Genomic DNA, 10643 nt, shown 5'->3' with positions numbered 1-10643 from the left:
GCTCAAAAATGCAGCAGCAAGCTGACAGCACCGCGGCAAAAGCCCGGGAAGCAGGCGCCGCACCAACAGGGGCAAGCCGAGCAGCAGGGGCAAGCGTGTTAGGCGCACACAACCAGATCGATCATGCCAGGCAAGAGTCGAATCATTTCTTGCCTTACGCAAGCAGCAGCATGTGGCAGGTCAAGAAAGCCGCGCGTCAACAGCTGTGCCTCTACACCACCCCGCCACCCCCGTCCCCCGCGCCGCATGTCCATCTGCGGCGCGCGCATCCCGCACCAACCGGCCGCCAACGCATGCCGCCGCGCTCGGCCGCCGGCGGCCGTCAGGCCGCGGCCCCGCGCTGACGCGCGCGCCGCCCCGCGCTGCGTGTTTGTTCAGCCGTCGACGCGGGCGGTGGTGGTGGTTGAGGCCGACTGCCTGGCCACGTTGCCGGTGCCCACAACGTCCGTGTTCTGGGACTGCCGGGTGTCGATGCCAACGCGGGCGTTGCGGGTGTTGTCGCCGATGCTGCCGCGCTGGGTGTCTGAGAGCGACTGCTCGACGGTGTTGCCGCGGCCGCGGACCGAGGTGCCCTGGGCTTGCTGGTTGTTGAGGGAGATGCGGCCGCCGACGTTGTTGTTTCCGACGGTGCCGAGCTGGCTGCTCGCCTCTGTGTTGGTGATGGTGTTGCCGTCGCTGGGGCCTGGGCGCACGAGGGGAACAAAGGGGGCCGAGGGCGAGGTTCCGAGGTCAGCAGCAGGGCCGAGGGGTGCCCATCACGAGGGATGGAGCTCGGCTGCTTTCAGATAGGCTTGGGTTGCCAGTAATAGCCCGCGGGGGCTGCGGGCTGCACTATGCACCATCAAACAGATACTTTGTTTTTGCAGACTGATCAGGGGTGCGGTGGGCGTGGAGCGCCGGCGAGGCGGAGGGTAGGGTACATGGAGGGGCAGGGGGGCGCGCCGCCGGCGGCGCCGCTGACACCTGGTAGACTCACCAGATATGCGCGCGCTGGTTGCCGTGGCTATCAGCACCGCCAAGACAATGGAGAGGAGCAGGATCTGGGCAGACCCGCGGTGCGACATGGTTGCTTGGGCCCGGTGCCGCTGTCTGATACGGGGTTCAGGAGTTGCGTGGTTGGGGTGGTTGGCCTGAGTTGTTGGCCGCGAAAGCAGAGGACTCAGCTGTGCACCTGATGCAATCGAAAAACTCGAGTTGACTTCCTCAGAATTAATACATCGAAGCAACTTTCATTGTGTCATTCTCGAGTGCCGTCGCGGCTTCGCTAAACCTCGAGGGTGACCCCGGCCGGGTGCTGAAAGGGCTGACTCAGCATCTCATTTCGATTTCTTGATACAAGAATTCAATCAATATACATTCAAGATCAGTATAGTATGGCGTACTTTGCCCCTCGACGTGGTCTGATTCAACGTGGAAAAAGTGAACAAGGGTGCGGTGGCCTCGGCCGAGGATGAAGTCAGCGCGCACTGTGTTGGTGGCCGCAGCACAGCATGCATGTATTTATGCATGCACATTGCACGCCGCGTTATTGACTTGCAACTGCAATATCATGCTGACGGCAGCACGACCCTTCAAAGCAACCAGGGGCAGAAACAGCTGGCCTGGGCCTGCACCACCGTGCCGTGTTTGTGAAGTTTTCTAAGTAGACAGCCAAAGGGATAGATATGATTTCTTAGTTTGATGAACAACGCCCTTGCTACACGCTCATCATTGCATGCGCGCGTGTGATTTGACACATGTCTGCTCACTAAAATCACCCCCAAGACAGCAAGGGCAGGTACATCGAGGCGGCGTGGTGGTGTGGTGGGGGGCTGCAGGGGTCTTCAAGGGCATGGTAAGGCGCAAGAAGGAAGCGCAGGCTGAGGTGGTACACACTCAGCAGCAGCAGCAGCAGCAGCAGCAGCAGCAGCAGCAGCAGCAGCAGCATCATACAGCCAAGGTTCCCACAAACTAAAGGGAACTCTCTTTTGTCCATTGCAGATTTTCTGCAGCTGACCGCTGATGCCTTTGTATTGCTCCCCTTTATTATATATGTTGCTCCCCTTTTGTCTAAATGTTGCTCTTTACGTATGCATATTGTTATGGTATGTGATGATTGTTATAATAGTCTCAAATAGGTGGCTTGGTTGCTGACTTGTTGAATTTGTTTGCAACTGTTGATGGTCACAAATATTGATAGCCCAGCATGCAGGGACACGAGATCATATTCCACAGAAATATTCAAGGGACAGATTACAGGTGGGTTATTCCCTGGGCACACTTGGCACTGGCAAACAATTCAACACGGTGTGCGGCGTGCGCAGCGCAGCGAGCCCAGGAGAAAATCCTGCTTCGGCTGTGAGGAGCCCCAGCTGGCAGGAAGAATGGCCAATCAAGCATGTGCAACAGGGTGTTTTGCCATGCACAGCCTCGCATCAACAGCCCCAGATGCGTTAACAGCCCCAGGGACAACGCGCCTGCCGCACCGTCCAGGGCCAAGGGCAGCGCACCCGAGCCAGCAAGTGCAGACGGACGCGGGTGAACCATTTCGTTTTTAAGCCATCAGGCGGAGACGTGCAGCTCGGCATGCAACCAAAAAGTGCGTGCCGGGCAGCTGAAGCCCAGGAACCGGTTGCTGCGGCGATGGTGCCCGGTTCTTGGCATGCAACTGCTAGCTGGTTCGCGGGCAGGCTTTTGTAGCAGCAGACCTTGGTGCAGTATTGGTGCTTTTTAAGCCTCGACATCTGCATTTGCAGGGGAGTTATTGCGGATTGCAAGGTAGTTATTGTAGGGGGTTGTGAGCGCGGTAAAGACATATGCACAGCTCGAGTCAAGTTGGCAACCCTGTCAGGTGGAATCACGGTAGATATCATATCTAAGGTACCCCCAGATTGCAGCAAAACATCACCAGGCCTGAGAGCGAGTGAGTTGCAGACAATGCAGGGTTGCCAGTAGCAAACATCACAAGGCAGCTCTAAGCTGTCCTCAACAGTTGGCCCCCTGAACAAGCAGCATAACGGCCGTAACAGCCAGAATGCGCAAGGATATTTTGGCCTTAGAAGTCCCAAACCTCCACCCACCCAGCAGGTGGCGACCAATGCGCTGGTCCTGGTTGCTGTTGAAGTTGGACTCAGTGTCGCGGTTGAAGGCGCCGTTGATGCCGATCTGCTTGCTGACCTGGGTCTGGGTGATGCGGATGCCGTCGTCGCCGCGGCCGTGGCGGGTGACGCCGACAGCGGGGCGGATGCGGGCGTCCAGCAGGCGGCGGTCGATGCGCTGCTCTTGGCGGTTGTTGAAGTTGAATTCGGTGTCGCGGTTGAAGGCGCCGTTGACGCCGATCTGCTTGTTGACCTGGGTCTGGGTGATGCGGGTGCTGTCATCGCCGCGGCCGTGGCGGGTGACGCCGACAGCGGGGCGGATGCGGGCGTCCAGCAGGCGGCGGTCGATGCGCTGCTCTTGGCGGTTGTTGAAGTTGAATTCGGTGTCGCGGTTGAAGGCGCCGTTGATGCCGATCTGCTTGTTGAGCTGGGTCTGGGTGATGCGGGTGCCCTCGTCGCCACGGCCGGGGCGGTTGACGCCAACCGCAGGGCGGCTGCGGGCGTCCAGCAGGCGGCGGTCGATGCGCTGCTCTTGGCGGTTGTTGAAGTTGAATTCGGTGTCGCGGTTGAAGGCGCCGTTGACGCCGATCTGCTTGTTGAGCTGGGTCTGGGTGATGCGGGTGCCGTCGTCGCCACGGCCGGGGCGGGTGACGCCGACCGCGGGGCGGGTGCGGGCGTCCAGCAGGCGGCGGTCGATGCGCTGCTCTTGGCGGTTGTTGAAGTTGAATTCGGTGTCGCGGCTGAAGGCGCCGTTGACGCCGACCTGCTTGTTGAGCTGGGTCTGGGTGATGCGGGTGCCCTCGTCGCGAGAACGCGGGCGGAGAGGGCCTGCAAACGGAGAGGGGGAAGGTCAGGGGGCGATTGATGCATTGGAGATGGAGGGGGAAAGGGTGTGTGTGGGAGCGGAGGGGGGAAAGTGAGGGGCAGCGAGGGGACCGGATTCAGCAAGCCAAGTGAGCGAGGGGGCACCAAGGGGGAAGCAAGGGGGGGCGGTGGTGGTGAGGGGCCTGGCAGGCCTTCTGTCTGACGTGTGCTTCGTCCCTAGGACTGTCGCTCCAAGGTACGAAGCCCCAAAGGACGACATTTCCCGCACTCACCATTCACGCGATCGGCGTCAGCCAGCGCGGCAAGAACAAACAGAGCGGCGCACAGAAGCGCGACGCTGGCGCTGCGGCGCGCCATGGCGTCAGGGGTTGTGATGGCTTAGATGATCAGAAATGGGTGCAGCGTACTGCCGCTGTGCTGGTGAGCGCCTGCAGGCTTCGTTGGCGTAGGTCACACACGCATGAAATATTAAAATACCGTTTATATCGTTGTATTGCAGTTCGATGCCACAGCAAAGCCCGCTCGGCTACCGCACGAGGGAGGTTTAGCGACTCGCTGCGACGATACCGATACCCACTTTGGACGGGTTTACTGTCAAAAAGTGAGTTTGTAATTTCACCAACGTTGTGAGTTTTGATGCCCCTGCGACAGCTGCCTTTCACCTTCACGACCCTGAACCTTGCATTGGACTCTAGCGAGGACTGGATGGACTGCACTTGCCATGTACCAGCTGGGCCCAAACAGGCTTGGGTGCCACGCTGCGCCAGTTATCCTCGTTCGCCCTGATCCATGCTCAGGTGCCAGCTGTCCTTGTTGACGCCACCTTGGGGGTGTGCTCCTCCAAGGGTGCGATGCCGATGAGTGTGACGGGCTGCCCCGCTCCAACCGGCGGGGGCGCGGCCTCGGCCAATGCCCGTAGGAGTGGCTCGTGCCCCACACCACCAGTTATGGAGCGTCGAGCATATGCCTGAGATGCTGCATAGATAATCTGTTTGATTGGCGCAGGTAACACAACTTGACGCATACCCGAGAGTCCACGCAAGCGCCTTGGCGGCGGCCGAGGCCCCTCCTGCGTCGTATGCCACGCCTGCTCACATCATGAGTGTGGACTCCGCCCACCTCCTGCCCCCTTGCGTGCGCTGCCCATCCTGCGGCGGCACCCGGCAGCCATAGCCGGCAGCGCCAGCGCGGCCGCCGCGCCTCGGCCGCCGCGCTTGCGGCGGCCCAACCTCGGGAAACGCGCGAGCAGGTTGACGGCTGATCGTTTTGCCAACACCGCCGTTATTCCTGAGGTCATGACCTAAAGACGGCCCTCATATCGCTGGTGCTCATGCTTCAGACCCAGACCAGCGGCAGTGACAATTTGAGACGCGCACATACCAAACCAAGTTGACGGTTGAAATCGTTTTGACCTGGCATAGGAGCAGGATTTGCACGTGGTTCGCCAAGAGCGCGGCCATTGTAGTTGCAATTCAGAACCAGCCCTCAACCAGAGCAATGCCCGGCCGGGTAGAGTAGAGTAGACCGGGCACTGGCACCCAGTACGCTGTAAGGACGTGCGCACGGGTCAGGGCGACCGCCCGTTCCCGGCCGGCTGTCGCTCTTCTAGAAATTGTTTTGCTTCAGGTCCGCCTGCCTGCCGTGCAGCCGTCCCTAGGGTCACGCTGGCGGCCCCAACACAATCACCGGTTGTCAAGGGTGACCTTTGCAATTCGGGCTAGCCAGGTGGCTCGCAGCCCGTAAATTCCCTCCAACATGACCCAGCACATCGTATTGATCCGAACAGAAGTCAGGCAAGTGATAACCCTTGCGGCTGGTTGGTAGTGGTAAATCGTACATGTGGAATAATGACGTCATGAGTGCACAGTGTCGTGCACCCATGCGCTTTGACAGTCGTCGCGGCGCATACCCCAATTTCACAAGGCATCCAGCCCGTCAAATTTCATGCTGCGCCAGTCTCAGCTTTGCGATTGTTGGTTCTTACCGCAATGCTTGTCAGGTATCGACACGATGCCTCTCACGATTGATCGTGAACCAGCAGGTGCGCGCGCGGGCCACCACCGCACCTGCCTCGCACATCAGAAAGAGCCTGACGGTCTTCACTGTTCAGCGGTGCGGCAGTGTCAGGCAAGGATTTTGTGGGTCAAGAAGGCGCAAAGACGCTGCTGGGGCCGTAAACCTATGAACAGGTGCACAGGCTGTGGAGAGGGCGTCGTCACCAGGACGGCCGCCCTGGTGCCCACAAGTGCCCAACAGATCATGCTGTCAGGGGTGCCGTGTGACCCATGCAGGAATCAAATCAATTTGTTTGTTTGAGTCAATCCGTATTTGTGGCAATATTCTCCTGCTGGTTCGGCACGCATCAAGCAGCTTGCACGCGTGGAAAACGCCGTTTGTGGTGCAATGAGGGTTATCGGGGTGTTGATCTGATTATATACGAATAACGTCTGTCTCAGCTGCTGGAGCGGAGGGCGCAGTATTCCTCTCCGCCGTGCACGCGCGTGCGATCGCTGCAAGCAAGCCATTCAGCGGCGCTGCACGCCACTGCGCCGCCCCTTGACCGCGGCCGCAGCGCCAGCGCGGCGCCCATCGGCGCTGCATCCCATTCAGCAGCATGCTGCATACACTTGCTAGCCGATAACGGCAGGCACAACGACGCCGGGCGCGGCGGTCGGCGCGGGTGCGGCGCCGGCAGGGCTGCTGCGACCGCACGCCGGTTGTCCCCAAGATGTTGGCGCGCATCGCCGCCCTTGCCAGCATTGCCGGATTCCTTTTCGGATATGGTGAGCCCGCCCTGACCCTCACCAAAGCCAGGGGCAGCCGGCGCCGGGCGAGAGCGCGGCGCCGTGCAAGCAGCGGCAGCCCAGCGCCCATTGTTGACATCCGCAGGTGCCGCGCCCCCGGGCGGACCACGCACATGGCCGCCTCACCCCCTTTCCCCCTTGGAGGCCCACCGTGTGCTCCTCCAGGACCCTCATGCGCAACCCCCTGTGCCCCGCGCTCGCCGGTCCTGCCTTTGCAACTGCCATGCGGTCGCACGCCCGAAACATGCGCACTCGCCCCGGCCCCATGCGGGCGCCGCCGCACCCCATGCGGGCGTGCCCCCACCCCATGCGCCCGTCGTCCACCCCATGCGGCCGAACCCCCACCCCCATGCAGACCTTGGGCTCATCGGCGGCGCCATGCATGGCATACGGGAGGAGTTCCAGCTGCAGGGGGACGCGGCGGTGGAGGCCATTGTCGGCGCCGCCAAGCTGGGTGCGGGGCCCGCAGGAAGCGCCGTCCGCACCGCCCTCAACGCACGGAGCCGACCAGCTCCGACGCCGCAGCTGTCGCCCTGACCTAGTGTATGCTCACCTCCAATTTGCTCCCCCGTCGCCGCCCGCAGGCGCGTTCTTTGGGACGTTCCTTGGGGGTGCCCTGATGCTGCGCCACGGCCGCCGCGTCGCGATCGCCGCCCAGGCGGCGTTCTTTGCGGGCGGCCCGATCCTGATGGCCGCGGCGCGGGGACCAGGGTGCGGGGCGACCGAGGGGTGTGTTCAAACCTTGCGTTGGGCCGCCTTGCAGGCGCTTCATTGGTGCTTATCCCTGCCCCGCTGCTTCCGCCGTGCACACAGCGTGTCGCTGCCGGCGCCCACGAATCGGCTTACGAGAGCCGCAGGGCGGGGGTCCCGCGTATTGCATCGTCGGATCGCCCAAACGAGCAGGCCTCAGGGCTGCGACAGCACATCACTCACGCAGCAACTCCGCCTTGCTTTCCCCTCGGCCACCTCGTCGCCCTCGCCCTCCCTTCAACCTAGCGCCCTGGTGGCCGGGCGCCTCGTCATCGGGCTGGGCATCGGGGCGTCGGCCACGGCGGTACCTGCGTACCTTGCTGAGGTGGCGCCCGCGCGCAGCAGGGGGGCGGTCGTGCAAGTCTACGAGGTGCGACGGCGGCGTCGGTTTCGCTCTGGTTTCTTTATGGGGGGGCATCACAGCGCGAGTACTGGATGCACACCTCATCGGCTCGCAGCGCTTTGATGTGTGAGTTCTCTCTGGCCGACCACCCCAACCCCAGGACCCCTGGCTGCTGCCAGTGACCCGGTGAATGCAACGCGCGCTGTGCGGCAATCCGAATGGAAGTCGGGCGCTAACAAATTCGAATCGAATCCAACCCGCAGGTCATGCTGACTGGCGGGATGCTGGCGGCTGTGCTGGTCGACGCCGCACTGGCAGGCGGCGGCGGCGCCGCTGGCCGCAGCGCTGCCGGCGGCGGCGGCGGCGGCGCGTGGCGCTGGATGGTGGGGCTGCCTGCTGTTCCGGGCGCCCTCATGGCGGCGGCGGTGGCGCTGCTGCCGGAGAGCCCGAGGTGAGGGGCGCACCACACAATGTGCTGCCCCCGCCTGGCGTGACTGCCAGGTTGTAACCCTGCTGCAATGGCGCGGGACAGTGTCCAATTATGTGGGCTGCACTTACGGCTATTTTCTTTTCACGCGCCCGCTGGCCCAGCTCGCGGCTGAGCTTGTCTTGTATACATGCTAAACCGTCAACTGCCCTGCCGACCGCGCCAGGTGGTTAGTCATGCGGGATGACTTGGACGGCGCACTGAGGGTGCTGCACTCGATCACAGCCACAGGCGGCGGCGGCGCCGGGGGCCAGGTGCGCACGGCGACTGATAAACAGGGACGGGGGGCAGCGAGGGCGGGGGGATGATACGTGCGATGGGGTCGGCGAGGGTTGCGGGAGCGAGGGCTGCCGCAGGCGATCGCTCTGCAGGTATGCGGACAGGTTCTCAGTTTGCACACGCAGCGGGGCACGGCCGTGCCATGCGGGCGCCTGGGGCCGAAGCAGCCTCCACGCGGTCGCCCAGCTGGGGGGCCCCACGCCTGCGCCCCGGTCGCTGTGCCCGCGGAGCGGCGGGGGCCGTCGCGTCGCCTTCTCCTAATGCTTTTCGCGCACGCCGCGCTCTCAAACCCGACTGAGCGACAGCCAGGATCCGGGCGGGGCGCTGGCGACGAGGCGGCAGCAGCTGCAGCGGCGGCGGTGGTGGCTGCTGAGGACGAGTTGCTGCTGCTGTGGAGCTCAGTGGAGCGCGACCGGGCGGCGGTGCTGGACCGGCGGCGGCAGCTGCTGGGGGCGGGGCGGCAGCCGCGGGGTCCCAAGGGGAGAGCGGCGCCGGCGCAGGCGCAGGGCTTGGGCGGTGAAGGGGCTGGCGGCGGCGGCGGCGGTGAGGTGGCAGCGGGGGTGGAGGAGGACGGGGAGGAGGAGGCCGGCCGCGCGCGGCTGCTGCCTGGCGGCGGTGGCAACAGCGGATGGGAAGGCGGAGGCGGCGGCGGCGTCGCCCCTGCGGGATCGCAGCAAGGCGGTGCGCGGGCGGCGCCACCTAGGGTGGTCGAGCCGCCGACATTGATTGCGGCCACCGCGGCAGCCGGCATCGTCAATGGTACAGCGGGTGGCGGCGGCTGGAGCAGCGCGCGGGGAGGGGAGGATGATGCGGGGTCGTGCGGTGGAGCCGGCGGCGGCGAGCCGGGGCGGGAGCGGACGCTGGCCCACACGCTGTGGTGCATGCTAATAGACGTGGCCGCCGTTGCGCGCGGTCCGGAGCGGCGCGCGTTCGCGCTGGCGGCGGGCCTCGCCGTGTTTGACCAGGTGCGGCGGCGTTTGACCGGGATCCGCCTCGCGTCTGCACGGGCAACTGCAATCGCGCCTTGTTGTGGAGAAGGAGCTCCAGCAGTTTGCCGCATGCCTCCCCTGCTGTGCTGATGCAACTAGTAACCCGCCGTGTGAGAGGGCGCCCCTGGCGTTGACTTCTGCACAGCAAACCTGCCCGCTTGCCTGCCGCCCAACCTGCCCGAATGGCGCGGCCCGGCGGTACAAGATCCGCGGCCGCAAACAATCCGCAGGCAAGCGCGAGCACCGCCATCATCAACTACTGCCCCGTAATCCTCGAGACAAAGCTAGGCGTGCCCCCCGCCCGCGCGACCCTGCTGCCCGCGCTCATCGCGGTAACAAAAGCTGCCGCCGCCGCCGCCGCGCTGCTGCTCGTCGACCGCCTCGGCCGCCGCCCGCTGCTCATCGGCGGCGGCGCCGCCGCGGCCGCGGGGCTGCTGGCGGCGGCGGGCGGCGCGGGGGCGGGCAGCGCGGGGGGCTTCCTGGCCGGGGCGTGCCTCTTCATATTCGCGTTCAGCCTGTCGTGGGCGGGGCTGTACTGGGTGGTGGTGTCGGAGCTCTTCAGCATGGTGAGTCACGCAATTTCAAACGAGTAAGGGTGATTTCAGCAGCAGGATCTGTTCTTGAATGTCTGTGCCGTTTTTGCTGGCCTTTGGTTCATACAAGGGCCCACACCTCAATTGACGCAAAGCGTCTCACAGGGACCTGCGGCTGCCAGGCTGCTTGGATCGATGTAAAGTTGTTTCTGATTCACTCCCTTGCCCTGCATGTGTGAGCCGCATGGGTCGAGGCAACACCCTCCGCCTGCACCCCACATCCCTGCATCACAACACAAAAACCAATCTTACACACCTACGACCCTGACACGACCCATCAACGACCCAACCTACCAACCAACCACCAATCCGTCAACTCGCGCCCTCGGCCCCCAGTCCGCCAAGTCGCCGGCCAGCAGCTTTGCGACCGCCCTGCTCTTCCTCACCGGCGCCGCCGTGAACTTCCTATTCCTGTCACTCGTGACCCGCCTGGGCGCGGCCGCGGCGCTCGCGATGTTCGCGGCGGCGTCCGCGGCCGGCGCGGCGTTCGTGGCGG

The 10643-nt window shown here is 63.8% G+C and overlaps 3 protein-coding genes across 3 annotated transcripts; 1 reads left to right on the top strand and 2 right to left on the bottom strand.

Moving 5' to 3' along the window:
* Window positions 1–374: 374 nt before the first annotated feature.
* MNEG_8121 (hypothetical protein) lies at window positions 375–1064 on the bottom strand (the record flags this gene model as incomplete). The annotated part of the gene is made up of 2 exons (XM_014043408.1): window positions 375–682; window positions 977–1064. 2 exons carry the CDS (start codon window positions 1062–1064, stop codon window positions 375–377), a joined length of 396 nt encoding a protein of 131 aa, XP_013898862.1.
* A 1645-nt stretch (window positions 1065–2709) lies between these two features.
* MNEG_8120 (hypothetical protein) lies at window positions 2710–4259 on the bottom strand (the record flags this gene model as incomplete). The annotated part of the gene is made up of 3 exons (XM_014043407.1): window positions 2710–2723; window positions 3060–3905; window positions 4175–4259. The coding sequence occupies 3 exons, from the start codon at window positions 4257–4259 to the stop codon at window positions 2710–2712; spliced, it is 945 nt and encodes a 314-aa protein (XP_013898861.1).
* Window positions 4260–7084: 2825 nt separating this feature from the next.
* MNEG_8119 (hypothetical protein) lies at window positions 7085–10147 on the top strand (the record flags this gene model as incomplete). Its single annotated transcript, XM_014043406.1, has 7 exons — window positions 7085–7160; window positions 7291–7417; window positions 7703–7826; window positions 8063–8250; window positions 8453–8540; window positions 8871–9530; window positions 9785–10147. The coding sequence occupies 7 exons, from the start codon at window positions 7085–7087 to the stop codon at window positions 10145–10147; spliced, it is 1626 nt and encodes a 541-aa protein (XP_013898860.1).
* Window positions 10148–10643: the final 496 nt, after the last annotated feature.

The sequence above is a fragment of the Monoraphidium neglectum genome (genome assembly GCF_000611645.1).
Source record: "Monoraphidium neglectum strain SAG 48.87 unplaced genomic scaffold scaffold01509, whole genome shotgun sequence".
In the NCBI taxonomy this organism is placed as follows: domain Eukaryota; kingdom Viridiplantae; phylum Chlorophyta; class Chlorophyceae; order Sphaeropleales; family Selenastraceae; genus Monoraphidium; species Monoraphidium neglectum.
This window is presented reverse-complemented; position numbering and strand designations above follow the sequence as displayed.